The 21,244-nt window shown below is 37.5% G+C and overlaps 1 protein-coding gene across 3 annotated transcripts in view; it reads left to right on the forward strand.

Moving 5' to 3' along the window:
- Window positions 1-231: 231 nt before the first annotated feature.
- Window positions 232-21,244, forward strand: part of SUZ12 (SUZ12 polycomb repressive complex 2 subunit) — a 49,563-nt gene continuing 28,550 nt past the window's right edge. For 2 of the 3 annotated variants that reach the window (XM_023244425.2, XM_011289064.4), the window contains exons 1-5: window positions 232-744; window positions 3,125-3,171; window positions 3,259-3,323; window positions 7,583-7,651; window positions 18,657-18,706. In XM_023244425.2, the coding sequence (XP_023100193.1) occupies window positions 474-744; window positions 3,125-3,171; window positions 3,259-3,323; window positions 7,583-7,651; window positions 18,657-18,706 (502 nt within the window). In that variant the 5' untranslated portion in view covers window positions 232-473. The remainder of the gene's footprint in view (window positions 745-3,124; window positions 3,172-3,258; window positions 3,324-7,582; window positions 7,652-18,656; window positions 18,707-21,244) is intronic. The other variant, XM_023244424.2, reaches the window with a different exon arrangement.

Consider the following 21,244-nt stretch of genomic DNA (forward strand, 5'->3'; position numbering starts at 1 on the left):
AATGCACCGGGGCCAGCAGGAAGGCCGCTCCGACCCCTAATTTTCCCGCGAATTCAGTTCAAAGAGGCGGCCGGGCCCGCGATCGGCAGCGCGCACGGGCCAACCAAGCCGCGCCTCCGCGAGAAGCGCCTCCGCGTGACTGACGGGAGAATCCGCGGGCCAACGGGCTGGGCGGCCGGGCGGCGCGCGCTCCCGCCGGCCAATCGGGGCGCCGGGCGGGGGAAGTGGGCGGAGCGAGGCCAGGCTAGGGTGAGCGGCCTCCCGAGCGGAGCGGGGCTCTCAGGAGGAGACACTTTTTTTTTCCTCCCTCCTTCCCTCCTCTCCTCCTCCCTTCCCTTCCCCTCTCCTCCCCTCTCTCCTCCTTCCCCCCTCGGTCCGCCGGAGCCTGCTGGGGCGAGCGGTTGGTATTGCAGGCGCTTACTCTCCGGGGCCGCCCGGCGGGTAGCTGGCGGGGGGAGGAGGCAGGAACCGCGATGGCGCCTCAGAAGCACGGCGGTGGGGGAGGGGGCGGCTCGGGGCCCAGCGCGGGGTCCGGGGGAGGCGGCTTCGGGGGTTCGGCGGCGGTGGCGGCGGCGACGGCGTCGGGCGGCAAATCCGGCGGCGGGGGCTGTGGAGGCGGCGGCAGTTACTCGGCCTCCTCCTCCTCCGCGGCGGCAGCGGCGGGGGCCGCGGTGTTACCGGTGAAGAAGCCGAAAATGGAGCACGTCCAGGCTGACCACGAGCTTTTCCTCCAGGCCTTTGAGAGTGAGTGTGTTTGAGGCTTTGAGGGCAGGAATACCCCCTCGTCCAGCATTAGGAGGCCGGGACGCTCGTGCTGGGCCCCCCTGCCTCTCTGGGACTCGACTTGATTTGGGAGTGGAGGGAGAAATTTGAGGGGGCTGTTCCCACTTCAGGGATTACGGCCAAGGGGGCCCGAAGTCTAGGGCCTTCGGGGGAGGTGGAATAGGGGGTGCAGGTGAGGTTCTTGACTCCCCGAAGATTTACACAAGAGGTTGGGCAGTGTGGCCCCACGTTAAGAGCAGGTTTCTTTTAGATGAGGAGGTTACAGTTGGACGGAGGATGCAGTCAGATCCCAAGACTAGTTCTTGCTTTCTTTCATGTCTTTTTTACTCTGGAAGTACAAGGGGGTTGTAGGTTGTAGGTTTTGAGGAGCAAAATGAAGCCTGTGAAGGGATGAGTTGCAGTGAAATCGACCAAATTGTCATTTGTCTGAAATGCTTTCGCACTAACTTGGTGCTGCATGTTAACATGGCACCTTTTGGTGCTTTTAACCTTTCAAATCTATCCACCCATTTCATGGGTACATAAACTGAGTCAGGTAGTGTTTTAAGCATCGCATCTTGCGGCGACCTCGGAATGCAGCCGGTTGTACTTAATTCCGTAACATTTTCTTATGTCAATTTCGGCTTTTATGGTCTTGTTGAAAGGGCAAAAGCTATGACATGATTTGGGAAGGCAGGCAAGGTTATCTGGAAATAAAACAATAGAATTTATTAAAAACATCATGATTGTAAATAATCTCAATTGTCCTTTAGTGAGTATTATACTCTGTTTTCCTTTTTTGCTTTTGTGTACATTTTACAATTCGGACGATCGCTAATAGCTAAATAAGAGAAACTTGAATAAACTCGGCTTTACCGCGGAATGTCTTTATTTACAATTTTACCGTGGCATATGTTAAGGCCATGGTATCAGCTGTGCTTGAAAAGACGTATTACATTGTTTAATACCCTTCTTTCATTCTCTCTGATTAGTGCCTCATGAAATTCTAATTGGAATTTAATACAAGGAATTTCAGTTTTTATTGAAACGAATCTTGAACCTGCTTGAGGGAGATTCACATTTCTTTTGCTTAATCTGCTTTGAAAATTCTGGAGATGCTTTAAATTGGAAAAATGATAGAGCATTGAAGGGCAGTGATGACAATAAACATACATGTTTGTACTCCTTCTAAAAGATCATCTCTCTTTTTCGTTTATTTGCCTCTAAAATTAAACTACCTGAAGATTAAGTGGACATTTAAACAGTTCCTTCTAAATGTTAAGAGAAGACAAATCTGCCAAGAAAGTTTTAGCTGTTTTGCTTTCTGATGAGTCTACGTTGGGAGGAGCAAACTGTCATTAAGGGCTAGATTTTGTCACACAACAGCTTGATTCTTCTGTAACGTTGATCTTAATTTCAGAGAGGTTGGAATGCTTTGATGTATTTACTGATATAGTCAGTCATCTTTAGTTTGTTTTGATACTCCTTTATTAAAGGAAGTGTGAAACTAATAGATCATTAATGTAACTGGTATTATTTGTATACAGGTCCTTTTTATCTATAAAGGCAAACTGATTTTAACTAAATAGCATTAAAAAGTCTAGGAATCTCAATTAATTAAATATGTTTTGAGGTGGTATTTACATATTGGGATAATATTTACATTGAACAAAATGGATACAAACTTGAAGTATAACTAAATATTCATTGGAAATTTCAGCTACAATTTGAGTCATTTTTTTTCATTATTGACAGACTTTCTATCTGTATTAGGACATCTAGGAAACAGCTGTATTCTGTTTTGGTTTACTGCAAATTTTCTAAAAGACCAGTTAAAAAATGAAAATTTCATTTTGCTATTTGTTATCAATAAGTTCTTTTGTTGAATGCCAGCTACCTCATTTCAGCTACTTTTAAAAAGTAGCTACCTTAGAAATGCAAGGCTTAAGCACAAGATTGTAGAGAACCTTAAATTTAAAATAAATGTAGAGGGGTACCTGGGTGGCTCAGGTGGTTAAACATCCAAGTCATCATCTCAAGGTTGGTGAGATCTGCGTGGGGCCCTTCATAAACAGCACAGAGTCTGCTTGGGATTCTCTCTCTGCCCCTCCCCCCTCACTCTCTCAAAATAAACATTAAAATAAAATAAAATAAAATAAAATAAATGTAGGTGAGTTTTGTGAATATATGCCATAGATTGAATGTCTTTTGGTTTTATTGTGCATACAAATTTTCTTGATGTCAAGATATTTAGTACATGATTTTCGTACAGGTGATTGATTGGTTTACATTGGTTACAACACTGGCTAGATTGGTTATTTTCTTGAGAACTTAAATAATCCTTTTGTTTCCTGTTACCTAGAACCAACACAGATCTATAGATTTCTTCGAACTCGAAATCTTATAGCTGTAAGTAATCAATACAATTAATGAATATTATTTTTTACTAAAAATTTCATCTATTTAATTTTAATATTTTTAAAACTTTTTTTATAGCCAATATTTTTGCACAGGACTCTTACTTACATGTCTCATCGAAACTCGAGAACAAACATAAAAAGGTACATTTTATGAATTTTATTCCGAGTTGATTAAACGATGTTAAAGTTTTGTATTAAAGTACTATTTCTAATTAAAGATTAAATATGAAAACTGAGGTAAAAGAGTGATTGAATTGATTGCCAAGTGATTTTTAATAAGTACATTTTTATAAATCCCAGTTTATTACCAAAGTTTTTCTAATAGAAATGATTTAGTAGTGAAGTATATGAAGTAGTTTTACTGATTCATATTTTTCCTTTGTGCTGAGTTTCTTTCAAGTTTGATAGAAGTGGAGGATTTAAATATTAAAGGGCTCAGGGGAACTATCTTCGATACATAAAATTAAGTTAATTTTTAAGTATTTCTTATATGTTCTAACAAAGAATTTGCTTCCATAATGATAGGTTCAGAAAGTCTCATTTTATACCTTTGATGGTGGTCTTTGTAAAAGAGGAAATATTTTTGAAGTCACTACACTGAATGTCCTTAAAAAACAAGAAGTCTTAATTATCTAGTCTTCAGGTAGAGTCTGGAGGTGTTGATCAGAGCTTATTTTTGTTTATAACATGTGATATTTAACTATATGTAATTATGGAATGCTAGTTTCTTATCCTGTGTGCAAGATTATTGAGCACATCAAGTGAACAGTTTTAAGTTTAAAGGAGAGATCTTGTATTAAGCATTTGGTAGTTGTTAGTTGTTAGTCTTGACTCACTAAAACCATTAAGTTATCCCAATAGACTTTGAAACCAAACTCCTTTGGAGGCTCATACAGGTTACTAAGTAAGCATCATGTTTCAATAGCAAGACTTGGTTTATCTTTGTAGATATACCTGTGTGTATTTTGAAGGATGGAAATGTTAAAACTATTTGTCTTCTGGTAATCTTTTCTGAACAGAGAGCGTGGGAGCGATTATGCACTTGTGCGCATTACATTTAATAGGTGAAGCTTGCCAAGAGCCTAAATAACTAGGAAGAAGGTGATGGATTAGGCAACAGAATTAAATTTGTCAGCTTTTTGCCTGTCTATGCAATTATTTGATCTATGACAGAGTTCAGCAGACTTTTTCTATGAAGGACCAGTTAGTAAATGTTTTAGGCTTTGTGGTCCATGAGGCAGAATTGAGGTTATTAAGTAGAATGTAGGTGGGTACTTACACAAAAAGAGAGGTAACAAATGGCTGCAAATTTTTATTGATGAGATTTAAAATATAATAACTCAGTACAATGTTTTGTAATATGGGCCTACTAGTGAGAAATGTGAGATTCTTTTATTTTTGTGGCTTGGGAGGAGATAACATTCTCCTTAATTGGGGTTTAGAATTCTCTATCAAATCAGTCGCAAATATTTATCCATAAAAATCATTCTTAGCTCGTGGGCTGTGCATAGACAGATAGTAAGCTGGATTTGGCCTATGGTCCATAGTGTGCTGACTGCTGATTTAGTCTATAAAACTAGGAGAATTTGATTAAGCAGTTAACTTTTACTCTGGTATTTTTAATATGGACGATTAATTGAGTTATCATTTAGGTTGCTGCCTGATTTTAATTTTAAAGTGATTAAGTTTTTTAGGGACACCTGGCTGACTCAGTAGAGCATGTAACTCCTGATCTTGTCGGGGGGGGGGGGGAGGGGTATAAGTTTGAGCCCCACGTTGGGTGTAGAGATTACTAAAAAATAAAATCTTTTAAAGATTTTTTTTTTTTCAAAATAAGTGAGTTAACCCATAAATAAATACAAAATATGTTTAAAATCTAACCCCATTTTCTTGTCATATTTGTTAATGGACTATTTGTCTCATCGTGGGATACGTTTCTGTTGTCAGCTAATAGGTGGAGACAGTTTTAAAAGTTTGGTAGTAGAAACTACTTTTCTTAATTTGTTGTACTTTAGGCAACAAATTGTCTTTTGGCGGGGGGGGGGGGGTTCTGCAGCAGTTTACCAGCCAAGAAACATATAAATCCCAGTTTATTTTCATGCAAAAATGCATTAGGAATCACTTAATGCTTTTGTTATATACCTGGCCTGTGAGAGATGTTAAAACTAAGTTTTAACAAATTATATGACCTACATGTTCAAATGAGAGCTGTTCTTTTCAGAGTAATTGGTGACTTTGGAGGGTGGTGAATTTAGCCTAGTGATTGTGGTCTCTGTTAAACATGTTTTAGGGACTCCTTTTACAAAATTGCTTTTAATACTATCCTTTTGTTCAAAATGTTTTTGGAATTCCCTTTTTACTATTGTAACAGCATAATATCCCTTGTTGGAATAAATATATCACTCCCTTTGAAGTCCTAGACTCAGTTGTAATATTATTCTGGTATGTTTGCTAAACTCACCTTGTACTTTAGTCTCCTTTCATAGAGGTATTCAAATGCTTTAGACTAACACAACACTGATACAGGAGAAATACTCATGAGGAGACAGGCATCTTTTATTAAATTCATTTCACTAGATTTCACATAAGTTGTTTCTGAATCCTCCCAAGATAATTTCCTGGAATTTCTTGAATTTTAAAAATATTCTCCTTTTTGATGATCTTTTGATAACTATTTCCCTTGTTAAATCTGAGCTACTGTTGCAGTACCTTTCTAAAGAACAGAAGTAGAAATACTTGGTGCTTGGAGTGGGGCTGCTTTTGTATAGTTGCTTATGTGGTTTGTTTTTTTTCCTAAGGAAGGCTGGATTGCCTTTATGATCTTACTTATTTCAAATGGTTGTTAATATTCAACTTTCCTATGCACTTGTCCTATGCACATGTCCATAATGTTGGAAGAGATGAACCTTGTGACTTCTAGTCTTAACTTTTCTTCCTACAGACAGGATTTCTTCTTAATCATTACATAAAGATAAACATATTCTTAAAAGTTTCCAGTAACTTTACAACCTTCCTCAGTAGTACGTTTCAGCATTTATACTGAAAAGTTCTTTTGTAAATAGCCTAAAATAATCCTACATTTTTCTTCTTTCTTCTCTCTTATCTGTGGAGATTGAAAATGTATTGCCATCCTTCCTAAAATACTTCTTAACTGTGCTCATTGGATGAAACTTTAATATTGAAGTTTTCAGTAACTCTAAAGGTAAAGAGAGAAGCTTTTTTTAAAAAAAGATCTTTTGTTAATGGAGGCTATTCACCTGAATTATAGATTGCATCAATTCTCTTCCTGTTGGTGTTTTATTGTAATATATTTACATTAACATTTCTCTACTGATAATTTTACATTATAGTAATTGAGTACGATAGCTATTTTTGAGGAATGAGCACATTAATAATTTCTAATATCTGAATTCAAGCTTTACAAAGTAATTTATATAGAATACACTAAGCTTTTCATGTTTTAAACTTAAGAAAATATATGAGTATAAAGAGAAGTATTCATTTCCAGTTAACATATGGGTCTAGATTTTTAGCCTCTGTCTTAGGACAGGTACAATAATAGACCACCTTAAAAACTAAGGTGAAGCTTGTTCTAGAGTCCATTCATTCTCACTTTGCTTGGGAGTGCCTGGGGGTTATTCTTAATCTGAGTTTCTGTTTTGTGGAAAAAATACCTTTTTCTCTTAAACTTGTAAAGTTAAAAGCTAATAATTTTATTATGATTTGATGGGTGTATCTCCTAAACTTCAAAATTTTTTCATGATGGTTGACACCCATCTCTTTAATATGACATATCATTTAACTTGAGCCACTGCTAATAATCTTTAAGACCGTTTTATTAACTCCAGATACATTTTATGTGATAGTGCTAGCATATACTTGTCAAGTTACTTAATAGAAATATGAATATTTCACAGTATACATGATTTGCATTTGTTTGGTTCAGTCCAGCAGATGCTTGAATAACTTCAAAATATAAGGTACTGTGCCAAGCACTATGTGACTTTCCTTGAAGAAAAGCAATCTCTACCCTTCAGGAGCTTATAGTCTAGGAGGAGAAATAAAATATTTATGCAAGTTCACATTTAGGAGACTAAATGTCAAAATAAATATAAACCAAGTGTCGTAGGTGAGGGGAAATCACTCTGGTTTGGGAATAATTACAAAAGGTTTCATGGAAAAGTTAGCATTTGAGATGGGACTTGAAGGCTCGACTGCTGTAATATAACATACACTGTCTCAATATAGTATTCATTGTTACGGCTAACCATCCACAATTTATCTTATTAAAAATAATCAAAATCAGATTTCCAACTTGCCTATTATAGTGACAATAAAGTGTAATCTGTTTTTTTTTCCCCAGTGGAGAAGTGATTATTTTGTTTATCTGTCTCTTCCAGGAAAACATTTAAAGTTGATGATATGTTATCAAAAGTAGAGAAAATGAAAGGAGAGCAAGAATCTCATAGGTAAGATAACCTATCAGTTTACATTAAGTGACATACTTGAGGAAAGAGGAGAAATTATAGTGATCATTTCTCTAGTGATCACCCCAGTATTGTAAGGAGTTAGAAGGAACCTTAGGGGCCAGTTGGTCTAAACTCATGCACAAATCAGGAATTACTAATTCTATAGCATTCGTGACAGAGAACCCTTAAACCTCATCTTGAATACTTCCAACATTGGGGACTTGCTGTTTTCTAAGGCAGTTGTATTCATTATTGTTTATCTCTGTTACCAGCTTCTTGCATTTTTACTCCAAGTTTCTATAACTTCTGCAGTTGGTATTAGTCCTGCCACCTTATGTAAGGAGGGATAGAGACTCATATTTATGGTGTACTTACTACATACCAGATGCTCTGCCAGGTGCTACACATCACATTTTTTGTCAGTAATTGTCTTCAAATCTGAGAGAGGCTCTCTTTCTATCTTGACCTTCCCCATATTTACATCTTTCAGTCAGAATATTCCTAACTTTATTTTATACTTGAAATATGTTAATCACATTACAGTTTCAGAAACTTGACCCTTTGGATAGAATCTATTGTATGTTTTCAAGTGTAATACCCAGAACTAATCCCTAAATGTTCTGACTAGCCTAATATCTGCCTAAGCTAGATAGTGTGCTTCCATTTACTCTTGATATGTCAAACTAAAGACATTTGAGTATTATTCTAAAGAGACACAGGAACTTGGGTCGTTTTTATTTATTGACTACTTTCAGGGAGAATACAGAACTAAAAATACTAGATTTTTAAAAAATGAAGCTGGTAAAATTGCCACAGTAGATTTTTTTCTCTTGAAAAAATTTTAAGTCATATTGATTTAGATAGCATGTACACTTAATGATGTACACTTAATGATGACTTAATGATGCTTCATTTATGATTTCTCATCTGTAGTAACTGGTGTAAAATGTCATTTTTGTAGTTGCTTATATTTTAAGTTTGGCTTTTGAATTAGGTTCTTTTGTTACTTGAATTGTAAAATCACATTTTTTATTTTATATCTTGCATTTTTGTAGGACTGAACTGTAATTTATATTTCCATATCTAGGCAGTCTTGACTTGTGAATAAGCTGTGATAGTCTATTCTAGAAGCTGAGATCCCAACTTTTTACCTAATCTCTTATTGCCCAAGGAGTGCCTTACAACATAGGACTGAGAATATTCTCAGTACATGTACACTTTTTTGCTTGAATTTCTATTCCAGATCCTTGTCTGGTCACCTACCGTAGACAGAGCTCTTGGGATCCTCAGGGTCTTTTTAATTTAAAGTATAAGCTGTAGAGTCAAACCCTGATCTCTGAGCTTCCTGCTTCTTCTGAACATTTTAATAGTTTGCTCTCCAGGTCTTTCAGGGTTTATGTGAGAAAGAATAATAAACCAAAAAGAAAACTTGACCCTTTTCTTCATCTTCCCCATCAAGGTTCCATGATTATCACTGCTAAACCCTACTACTATCTCATTGTGATACTGGCTTTGATAAATACTACAGAGCTTCCCTTAGAATGTGTGTTGTGAGGGAGGTCAGTAATACTGGTCAGTTCTCTCTGAATAATCACCCAATAATTTTGTTCCTTTTGACGCAGTGAGTTCAGTAGCTAGGGCAGTACTGTAACGGGTATATTTAACTCACAGAAACGTCAGAGCTTGTAAGAATATCTGTGATTCTGATAAAAACAACTTTTTCAGTCTTTAGTATCCAACTAGGACTAGTGAATTAGCCATCTGAACCCCCCAAGATCCCTCTCCCTCCTCCCCCCTTCGTCTTTCTCTTTTTAAAAAACTTTTTTTTTTTTTAAATTTTTTTTTTTTCAACGTTTATTTATTTTTGGGACAGAGAGAGACAGAGCTTGAACGGGGGAGGGGCAGAGAGAGAGGGAGACACAGAATCGGAAACAGGCTCCAGGCTCTGAGCCATCAGCCCAGAGCCCGACGCGGGGCTCGAACTCACGGACCGCGAGATCGTGACCTGGCTGAAGTCGGGCGCTTACCGACTGCGCCACCCAGGCGCCCCTAAAAAAACTTTTTTTTATGTTTGTTTATTTTTGAGAGGGAGACAGAGTATGAGTGGGAGAGGGACAGAGACAGAGGGAGACACAATACAAAGCAGACTCCAGCCTCTGGGCTGTCAGCATAGAGCCCAGCGCGGGGCTCAAACTCACAAACCATGAGATCATGACCTGAGCTAACGTCAGACGTTTAACCAACTTAGCCACCCAGGTGCCCCTCTTTCTCTCTCTTTTTTAATTACAGACCTATGTATGTTGGAGCTGACTATGCTTAATACCCAGGAAGGCACTTTAGGCCCTGGAGGTGTTGAGTTACTATGCTAAGTGCTTCAGCACCCCCCACCCCAGTCTTTATGAATGTCTCAATGTCACTCACAGAGTCACTAAAATGAACTGGGAGATTGCTTCATTTTAAGTTTATTACCCTAAGGCTCTATATTATTAAATTATTTGAATGTGTATCTCATCTAAAATTAGGCATAATCCTGGGGTGCCTGGGTGGCTCAGTGGGTTAAGCGTCCAACTCTTGGTTTCGGCTCAGGTCATGATCTCATGGTGTGTGAGTTTGGGCCCTGCATCAGGGTGTCCAAACTTTAAAAAAAATACAATAAAATTAGGCATAATCCTATTGTTCCACTGAATGTAACACATAGGATCGTAAGAAGTTCCTTACACAGCAAAATATGTAATGCCAGCACTGTAAAACTTTGTAAAATTTGGTCAAATTCTCCTACAAGAGAACAATACGAATCTTTGTTCTTCCTTGACATTAATTAGTAGAAGTTAAAATCTTAAGTCATACATAAAAACGTATCTCTCTTCCATCTATATTTTTTATTCTGTACCATCTCAGACAGATCTTATTCAGTCTCATTGGACCCTGGATTTGTTCAGTAGTGGTAGTCTGGGAGTCTTTCATTGGAACTCATGTTCTTTCAGCATTTCCCAAGTTACATTTCTACTCCTAAATCCCATGTATTTCATTCTCCAAAGTTCCAGAGGAATATCATGATACGAAAAATATTGTAGTCCCACAGCCCAAAAGTTAGAACAATCAGCTGCCTGACCTATTTATGACATTTGTAATAACTCATAAACCAAACCAAATTCCCAGCATTATCTGTGCAAAATGAAGCTAGTGTTCAAGGATCTTTTATTATTTTGTATTCTAGATCTACAGTTGTCTTACCTAGTTACAGATATTGGCAAAACTTACTAGGGGAAGCAGCTGATAGAAGAAAGAAAAACATGGACACTTTATGGTTTTTACTTCTTTAACATGCCGGTCAATTCATGGCAATAGACCAGAATTGACATTTATAACCCTAAAACTCAGTAATAAGCCTTACCATCTATGAAGATTGTTTCTTTTCTTGAAGAATGACTTCTGAAAACTCCATACCAAGTAGCAAATTTTAGAAATTCATAGTGGTTGCACCTACAGTCTCAAGTTTTTCCTGCTCTTTCTCCTTGCCTTTTTTTTTAGTGTGTTAGGGTATATTTAAAATATGTCTTTTTAGAATGTCTGAAATAATTCCTTATATCCTGTCATCTTCAGCTCTAATTTTGACATTCCAGTATATTATGAGTTTTAATTTATTTTGGGTTTTGACCAAGCACTGTGGCTTATTGGAGTAAGTCTCTAGTCTTTCTTTAGTTTTATATCCTGGCACGATTCCAGGAGCCTTTTGTGCTGTTAGTACTACCAGTTTCGGAATTCTGTAGTCATAACTCCTCTGACTTTTAAGTGTATATCCACTGGCTAAATGGTAGCATGAAAAGATTTCCAAATTTGAGTTGCTTCCAAAAGTGTTTCCTGGGGCCAGATGAGAAGCAAAATGTCTTTTCTCTCTTTCCCTTAATCATTATCCCTTCCTGGTCCACTGTTAGTTTTTTAAGAAATCCCCTTAAAAGATACCAGAACTAGGGGCGCCTGGGTGGCTCAGTCAGTTAAGCATCCAGCTCTTGATTTCAGCTCAGGTCATGATCTCATGGTCCTGAGATCAAACCATGCTGGGTGTGGAGCCTGCTTAAGATTCTTCCTCTCCCTCTCCCCCTCCCCTGCTTGCACACCATGCTCACTCTTTCAAAAAAAAAAAAAAAAAAAAAGAGAGATTCCAGAACTTGAGCTTTTACTAGGGATATTTTCAAGCCAGTGTTTTTGTAGATCAATAACATAAATTGCCTTTCATCGCTTTTTATTGTTGTTATTACAACCTAAGCTTTTGAGTTAGTAATCTTCCTTTTTTGAGCATCTTTTGTATAATGAAGTTTGTATCTATTTTTGTCTGAGATTGTAGTTTTTTTGGTGTATCAGGTCCAAAATTCTATACTAGTCCTAGGGGATAGGATGATGAGCAAAACAGATGAAGGCCCTGCTGTTAGGAAGAAAAAAGGCATAATTATATAATAATTACAACTAAAAAAATAATTGCTAGGAAAGAAAAAGATAGGGAAACTGGATGGAGCAGGAGAACCAGTTCTTGTTTCAGATGTTGGATTTGGGAATAGTGATGATCAGGGAGGCCTTCCTTTAAAAAATGAGGTGAGATATAAGAAAGGTGAATATAGGAATAAAATGGGGAGAGAGGGTGAAGAGATCGGTGATTCTAAATAAAGAGAATATTATATATATGTCATTTGAGGCCAGAGTAGCTAACTAGAAAGAATAAGGAGCGTGGTATTAGATAAAGCTAGAGCATATGGCCAGGGCCAGATAATGCAGAGGCTTGAAGGCTATTTGAGGATGTTGGTCTTTATCCCAAGAAACCCATAAATTACTTTAAATAGATGTATTGAATTAATGTCATTTCCCCACCCTCCTCCTTTTTAGCTTAGCTGAATTTTTAAAACTTCAGCCTGCTTCTTTAACTCAGTTGTACATCTTTTTCACCATTAATAAGATCTTAGGTGTTTCTCCCCTTTCTGTTTTCTTTAAACAATCTTGTATTGACCATAAATTTTGAAGTTGTTTTCAAATCAGCATGTTTTCATGTTCAAGTTTTAGTTGTTCCTCTTTCAGAACATAAGCCATAGATTTCTTTTTACTTACCTATTCCTAAAGGTGTCTTATCGGTTGCTACTGAGCATATCTGATTCTTAAAATCTAAGTGTTTAAGAACAATTTTAAGGTGTTTCTCCTTTTATAATCTTTGGGTTTACAATAATTCCTTTATGTTTTGTCTGCTGTACTTCTGAAAGGAGATTTATTTATTTGTAATGGACTCCCTCACCTCATTCAACTTTATCTTCTCATTACAAAGTGTTCCCATCTGTATCTAAACCTCAGAAGATACGCTAGATTCCAGAATAATGGGCTTGATGTAGTCATCAATTCCTCAATTTTATACATCATAGCATTAAATATATAAGAAATTATATGTTAAATACATTAAGTGTATACTTCTAACAGAAATAGCTTATCCTGTTTTGAGGTAATATAGCTATAACTCTAGAATTGAAGCCTTACGTCTACCACTGTCAGATTAATGTGTACAAATTAGAGGCACTAATCTTGGTCTCTTTCCACCATAAAAACTTTGGTCCTTCAGTGAGATCTGGCTATTGGTTTTTTTGAGAGGGCACATTCTTAAAATTTGAGTTTTCTACATGAACGTCATCTCAAAATGTTAATCCCTTATGAATTTAAATTTATTTAACCTCATTCCGTAGACAGCTTTAGAATTGTTAGATGTTTATGCTTGGAATCTTACCTCAGAATTTCAAATTCCTGATAATAGTTTGCTGTTGCCCCATAGCTTGCTTCCTCAGAAGATACAGATAGGGAGGGTGCCTGGGTGGCTCAGTTGGTTGAGCATCTGACTTCAGGTTAGGTCATGATCTTGTGGTCCATGAGTTCGAGCCCTGCTTGGGGCTCTGTGCTGACAGCTCAGAGCCTGCTTCAGATTCTGTGTCTCTGTCTCTCTCTGCCCCTTCTCTGCTTGCTCTCGCTCTCTCTCAAAAATAAATGTTAAGAAAGAAAAAAAAAAAAACAGCTAGGGAACACATCACAAAGATGAACCGGTGTCTTGTCTTGATTAAGTTAGGATCATGTGCAGCCTGGAACCAAATAGGCCTGACCAGTCCTACATGTTTCTTTGCTTTCCATTCTTAACTATTAAGATGTGGATATAGTAGCCACAAGAGAGGGAAGAGGGTAGGGGCGCTTGCGTGGCTCAGTCGGTTAAGGGTCTGACTCTTGCTTTCGGCTAAGGTCATGATCTCATGATTAGGGAGTTCGAGCCCCACGTTGGGCTCTGCTGACAGCATGGAACCTGCTTGGGATTCTCTCTCTCCCCTTCTCTTTACCCATCACCCTCTCATGTGTGCGCTCTCAAAATAAATAAACATGAAAAAAATTTAAAAAGAGGGGGAATAGAGTATCAGGAAGGGAAAGAAAATTGCCCTTTTTCCTTGATTGAAGCCAGCTATGGAAGAGGGCAACTAGGCCTCATTGTTAACATTTTATTCCAGGTATATATTAGAGTTTTTACTTTTAGAAGGGGGAGGTACAGGGGAAATTCTGCATAGCAAATCACATTCCCAAAGTTATTTTTTAAGTTGGTTAATTGAAACTTGGTGTTCTTTTTCTTTTCTTTAATGTTTGTTTATTTAAAATGTCTATATTTTATTTTTGAGGCGGGGGGGGGGGGTAGTGAGAGAGAGGGAGAGAGAATCCTAAGCAGGCTCAGTGCTGTTATCGCAAAGCCTAACACATGGTTCAAACCCACAAACTGTTGAGATGATGACCTGAGCCGAAATCAAGAGTCAGATGCTTAACAGACTGAGCCACCCAGGCACCCCTGGAATTCTTTTTCTTAAAGAAACAATGTTATGGGACACCTGGGTGGCTCAGTCGGTTACCACCAGGCGACTTCAGCTCAGGTCATGATCTCACGGTCTGTGGGTTCAAGCTCTGGGTCAGGCTCTGTGCTGGCAGTTCGGAGCTTGGAGCCTGCTTCTGATTCTGTGTCTCCCTCTCTCTCTGCCCCTCCCCTGCTTGCTCTCTGTGTCTCTCTCTCTCTCTCTCTCTCTCTCTCTCTCTCAAAAATAATAAACATTAAAAAAAAATTTTTTTAAGAAACAATGTTAGGCTGATAGCTGAATGTGTGCTTTGTATCTTATTTAACTCACTGTGTACCGTTTGTTATTTTTTATGTTTCGTTAAAAATTTTTGATATTTATTTTTGAGAGAGAGCAAGTGGGGGAGGGGCAGAAAGAAAGGGAGACATAGAATCCAAATCTGTGAATATAGAGTCCAATGCAGGGTTTGAGCCTATGAACCGCGATATCATCTGAGCCACAGTCGGATGCTGAACTGACTGAGCCACCCAGGTGCCCCTAGGTTGTACCATTTATTTAAAAACAAATTTTTTTTTTTTTTAGCATTTATTTATTTTTTGAGAGACAGAGAGAGACAGGGCATGAGTGGGAGAGGGGCAGAGAGACAGGGTCACAGATTCTGAGGCAGGCTCCAGGCTTTGAGCTGTCAGCACAGAGCCCGATGTGGAGTTTGAACTCCCCGAGCCGCAAGATCATGGCCTTAGGTAAAGTCGGATCCTTAACTGACTGAGCCACCCAGGCGCCCCCCCTAACAATGTGCCATTTAAAACTGTCTCAATCTGTCTGTGGTAAGGGACCTTTTTGTTTGTCTTTAATTTTCAGTCTTTCATAGATAGATACCTTTGTAAATACACTTACAGATCACAAGCTTAGATGTTATGGCAATGTTAGATTTCTGTAAAAGTTTTTAAGTTTCCTCTGTTTCTTGTTGTGGAATGGAAACAAGTTTCCCCTGTGACCTCAGTTTGCAGAACACATTTTGAATAACACAAATTTAAAATATTTTCTGGGGTAGATCAATGTCAGATGTTTCTGGCATTTCAGAATTGGAATTTAGAATTACATATTCTATAAAACAATGTAAATAATACTATAAGCAGAGCACTGAAGTATAATGGGTCATGATCCCTGGCCTTAAAAATCTGTTACTCTAGGGGCACCTGACTCCCTCAGTTGGTAGAGGATGCGACTCCTGATCACGGGGTTGTGAGTTCAAGCCTCATGTTTGGCATCGAGTTTTAGTTTTAAAAAAAACCCTATTACTCTAGGAGGACATCGCTATTCTTAATGAAAAGCATTGCTAGGTGGTAGGGACACTGATGTAATAAAAAGATTGTGTGTGAAACAACAATGACAAAAAAGTGGGAAATAAAAGTACTTGGGATTAAGCTCTGATCATTAAGCTCTGGGATGGTTGGGTGTGGGACCATTGTAGAAGAGGATGAGTACTTTGATGGATACTTTATTATTTTATACAAGCCTCACAGTTTTGAGAGAGCTCATTTCCTCATTTTACAGGTATTAGGTCACAGCTCATAACTGAGCCAGAATTTAAACTTGGATTTTTCTGTCTCTGTTTTACCATTGTATCTAATTTTCCTCTGTAGGGCTTTAGTGGAGATAAAAAGAAATGGGAGCCATATTCTAGACAGCAATTAGACAAAAGATTTGGCAGTTGGGGCTCATTGGAAAATTTGGAGAAAGGAATGATACATACAGAATGGTGTTTTAAGAGAATTAACCTGGCCTTGAGATGTAGGTTTAACTCAAACAATGAAGAATAGGATAGATGGGTTGTAATGGATTATCTTCTAACATGTGGAAATTATAGAATAATCCTCTTTGTCTTTCAGTTATGCTTTGGAGTTTCGGTAATTCTGCTTTATTGTAAGGTGACATTTATGAAACTGTTTTTTTTTATAGGAAAGTGCTTGTTTTCTTCTAGTAAAATGACATGTAGATTTTGTAGATGGCAGATACACTTTTTTTTTTTTTTAATTTTTTTTTTCAACGTTTATTTATTTTTGGGACAGAGAGACAGAGCATGAACGGGGGAGGGGCAGAAAGAGAGGGAGACACAGAATCCAAAGCAGGCTCCAGGCACCGAGCTGTCAGCCCAGAGCCTGACGCGGGGCTCGAACTCACAGACCGCGAGATCGTGACCTGGCTGAAGTCGGACGCTTAACCTACTGCGCCACCCAGGCGCCCCACAGATACACTTTTTAAAATCAGCTTTGGATATAACTACCATTCAATAAAATACACCCACCTTAAGAGTATAGAGTTTTGACAAATGTACACACTTGCATAACCATAACCACAACCAAGATAGAACATTTCTATCATCTTGAAAAATCCCTTTGGGCCTCTTTCAAGTTTTTCTCCTTAATGTACTTTTTGGGTGGGGATGTGAGTTATATGTAGTTAGATTCAGTCTTTTTGGTGTATAGTTCTGAGTGTTGACAACTGCATGCAGTCAGGTAGCAACCACCACAATCATGATAAAGATTCCTAAAAATTCCCTCATGACCCTTTTATAGTCAGCCCTCTTCTTCCCCACCCCTTCTTTTAAAATCTGATGCATGTCAGAAAGTGAGTAATATACATTATTTACCTGTTTTCAAGGATCCTGTTCTATCCCATTTATATTTTGTTGATGCTTAAGTTATAGTTGTTATTGTTAGTTTTCCCCTTATATTTATGCTTTCTAACTCTGCTTGGACCCTTACATTTCTACTCTTTCATAATCATTTTGTCCTCTATTGGTATCCTAGCATACTTAGTACTGTTCTAGAAATGCCTTTTGAGACCACTCACCCTGTAGTTTTTTTAGCATACAGTTTCATGGCTTACCTCAGTAAGAAGATAGAGACATTCTCACATTTTCTGTTGAAGGATCACTCTCCTTTTACTTCTCTAAGAAAGAAAGGAATCCTGGGCACAGTTACACAGCTAATCTCTTTGTAGTATGACCTCATTTTCAATCATTACTTGCTCCTTAAAACTCTTTTGCCTCAATGTCTTTACATAACTCTTCCCTGATTATAAGAATGACTAGATTGTCACCATCATTAAAAAAAAAAAAAAAAAACATACAACCATACCCTTTATTGATCCTTATTGTCTTTTACACTAGTAAATTTTTTGATTAAGGAATCAATATTCCTTCCCTTCCCCAACATCTGTTCTCTATAATCTGGTATCTGTCAGTATCACACTACAAAAACCGTATTCTAGAAAGTTATGAATGGCTCCTGGTCAACTAATAGATTGCTCTCTCTTTCAGTTTAAAGGTACTACAAAAGCCTACGGATGTTTCTTTTTATTCTGTCTCATCTTCATAGTTTTTCCACGTCAGTTGATGATTCTCAAAACAAAAGGATCAGTATAGTTTATGTTTCCTTTTCCATTGCTTCTAAAACAAACAGTGAAAATGACATGTTGAAACAATAAATTACAAATCTATAACAGATCTGTAATTGTATATTTCACCCCTAATGGAAGAAGAAAATGATGGTTCTGCATCATTTGTTAGGAGATTGAATTTCCCCAGCTTGAAAATATTCAAGCATTTTTGTATGGACTCAGCTACCCTTATCAAAATTTTCTTTTTAAGGCCTGGGAAGGGAAATGTGTTCACATTTTATAGGTAGATGGTACTAAATTACAATAAAGTATTTGCTGATCTGTTTCTTTTCTGCCTTATTCCTTTGGTATTTTTTTTTAATTTATTTTTTAATTTACATCCAAATTAGCATATAGTGCAACAATGATTTCAGGAGTAGATTCCTTAATGTCTCCTACTCAATTAGCTCCTTGCCCCTCCAGCAACCCTCTGTTTGTTCTCTGTATTTAAGAGTCTCTTATGTTTTGTCCCCCTCCCTGTTTTTGTATTAATTTTGCTTCCTTTGGTATTTTTGTATGGTGTATTTTTATGTTTTGTTTTTCATAGGCTTGTGTGAAGTTGTGGGCTTGCATAGAATTAAGAGTAAGAAGGTCAAATATTATTTGTAGATTACCTGAAGTAACTAATTTGATTTCAATCTTAATTTTTAAAGTTTAGGCTATTTTTATTATAGAGTGTTAAAGTGATGAATTTTTTTTTGTTGTTTTTTTAGCTTGTCAGCTCATCTACAGCTTACATTTACTGGTTTCTTCCACAAAAATGGTATGTACTTGAAAGTAAATGTATTGGCATTCTAACATCAAAACACCTTTGTGAATGTAAAAAATTATTTTGCGTGTATGTATAAATTTCTAAAATTAGGGGTGCCTGAGTGGGTCAGTCAGTTAAGCATCCAACTTGGGCTCAGGTCATGATTGTACAGTTCATGGTTTCGAGCCCTGCGTCGAGCTCTGTGCTGACAGCTTGGAGCCTCGAGCCTGCTTCGGATTCTGTCTCTCCCTCTCTTTCTGCCCCACCCCCTTCTCTCTCTCCAAAAATAAATAAACACTAAAAAATATTTATAAAATTATATTTAATGGAAAAGATGTCGATTCTGATAATTCAGTTTCTCTTTAGTTGATTTTTCCAACAATTCAGTTACTGCTTTATGTGGTCAATGATGCGATGTGGAAGATATAACTTGTCACTCTTTAAACTTTTAAAGTAGTGGTTCTTAAATTTTAGTGTTTGTAGAAATATTTTGACAGTTTGTTTAAAATATGTATACCTGGACCTACAAAGACTCAGATCTAGTAGGATATAGCTTTGGTATACCAACGTTTGGTAAAACTTAAGAGTCTGCATTTTAATAAAGCACCAAGGTAATTCAGAAGTTGGTTGTCTCAGGAATAAATTTTATGAAACTGGCTTAAGAGCTTTTTTAGGTGGACCTTATACATAAGATCTTGTTCATAGCCTGGTTTCCTTATTGCTTTCCTGCTATTGATTTAAGTTTTAAGTAGATTTTGAAATTGTTAAAATTATTTAGTGTTGTGTGTGATCATTCTTGAAGGTCAGTGTTAGCTGCATCTGGCTTATGTAGAAATAGATGGAATTCCACCTCTTCACTGTAAATGGTACTTTTTAGGGCACTAACTATTGCTATAAAAAAGGCTATATAATATTGTCTTACCCATCTCAGAGCCATCATCTTTCCAGAGATCATAACTAGAAAATGGGAAAATCTTTTCATGTAATTAAGTTTCTTAGATTTTGTTATTTCTTACTTCCAATGTATTTTGAACTTTAACTGTCTTAGAATCTGGAGTAGGTGAAGTGTCTCCTGAGTAGAACCCTTTCTGCATAAACATTTTTAGTTGATGTTATTGCATCCTCAATTTTATTTTTTTTTTATTTGTTCTTGAGAAAGAGAGTGCGCACGAGCAGGGGAGGTGCAGAGAGAGAGAGCGTGACAGAGGATCCGAAGTGGGCTGAGCACTGACAGCAGACAGCCCCATGTGGGGCTTGAACTCATGAATTCTGAGATCATGACCTGAACTGAAGTCAGACACTCAACCAACTGAGCCACCCAGGCACCCCGCATTATAATTTTTAAAAAATACAGTAATAAAACAACAGAAGCAACCACTGCTACCAGTGGAATATATCAATATGTTAGGTATTTTACAAAGAGAAGTATATTATCTTAAATGTCACTTCATTAAAAGAAGTTAAAGTATGCTAGGTAGAGTTTCATTTGGTTTCAAAATGGATAAAATGCCACTTGGCTTATCCATCTTTAATTATCGTGTAATGGAATAAAATCTTTACAAGAAACATGTCAAGGGGCGCCTGGGTGGTGCAGTCGGTTAAGCGTCCGACTTCAGCCAGGTCACGCTCTCGCGGTCCGTGAGTTCGAGCCCCGTGTCAGGCTCTGGGCTGATGGCTCGGAGCCTGGAGCCTGTTTCCGATTCTGTGTCTCCCTCTCTCTCTGCCCCTCCCCCGTTCATGCTCTGTCTCTCTCTCTGTCCCAAAAATAAATTTAAAAAAACGTTGAAAAAAAAGAAACATGTCAAGTTGGTAATCCTTGGTATTGTTTAATAAGAAACAAAGTTTAATAATAATATATTACAACACTTTGAAAACCCTTATCAGGTTTTTTTACGTGAGAAGTTTGAAATCTGGTCAGATCTGTATTAGCAGCTACTGTAACTTTAATTCTAGCTTTACCTTAGATCTGGTCCATTTTTTTTATATATAAGTAAACTGAGTAGCATTTTTATGTTTTTTCCTGAATTACTTATAATCACCTTGTAGAGTCCTTTTTTCTACTCATTCATTTTATTGGTTTTCTGTGGTACTTTTAAGGTACTCTGGGGGGCACCTGGATGACGCGGTTGAGCCTCTGACTCTTGATGTCAGCTCAGGTCATGATCCAAGTGTTGTGGGATCAGGCTCCGTATTGGGCTCCACACTGAGCATGGAGCTTGCTTAAGATTCTTTCTCCCCCTCTGTCCATCTCCCCTGCTCACATTCTCTCTAAAATAAAAAATTGAAAAGAAAAGTAGTAATACAGTACATGGATCATAATACTTCAGAAGCTTATAGTTTGAATTTTATAGTTTCGTTAGCCCTTTGTTCCCAGGGATATACATAAAACATGTAACGTTAGTCATAACTGAAATTGGTGATGGATATTAATTGAATATTTACTAATTAAAGTTACTTGATTAATATTTAAGTTGAATTAATTTTACTTAGTTGAAATTAACTGGATAGTAGTCTGATTAAACTTTTTTCCTGTCTACATAACAAAAATAT

This window comes from Felis catus, chromosome E1 (assembly GCF_018350175.1).
Source record: "Felis catus isolate Fca126 chromosome E1, F.catus_Fca126_mat1.0, whole genome shotgun sequence".
Classification (NCBI taxonomy): Eukaryota; Metazoa; Chordata; class Mammalia; order Carnivora; family Felidae; genus Felis; species Felis catus.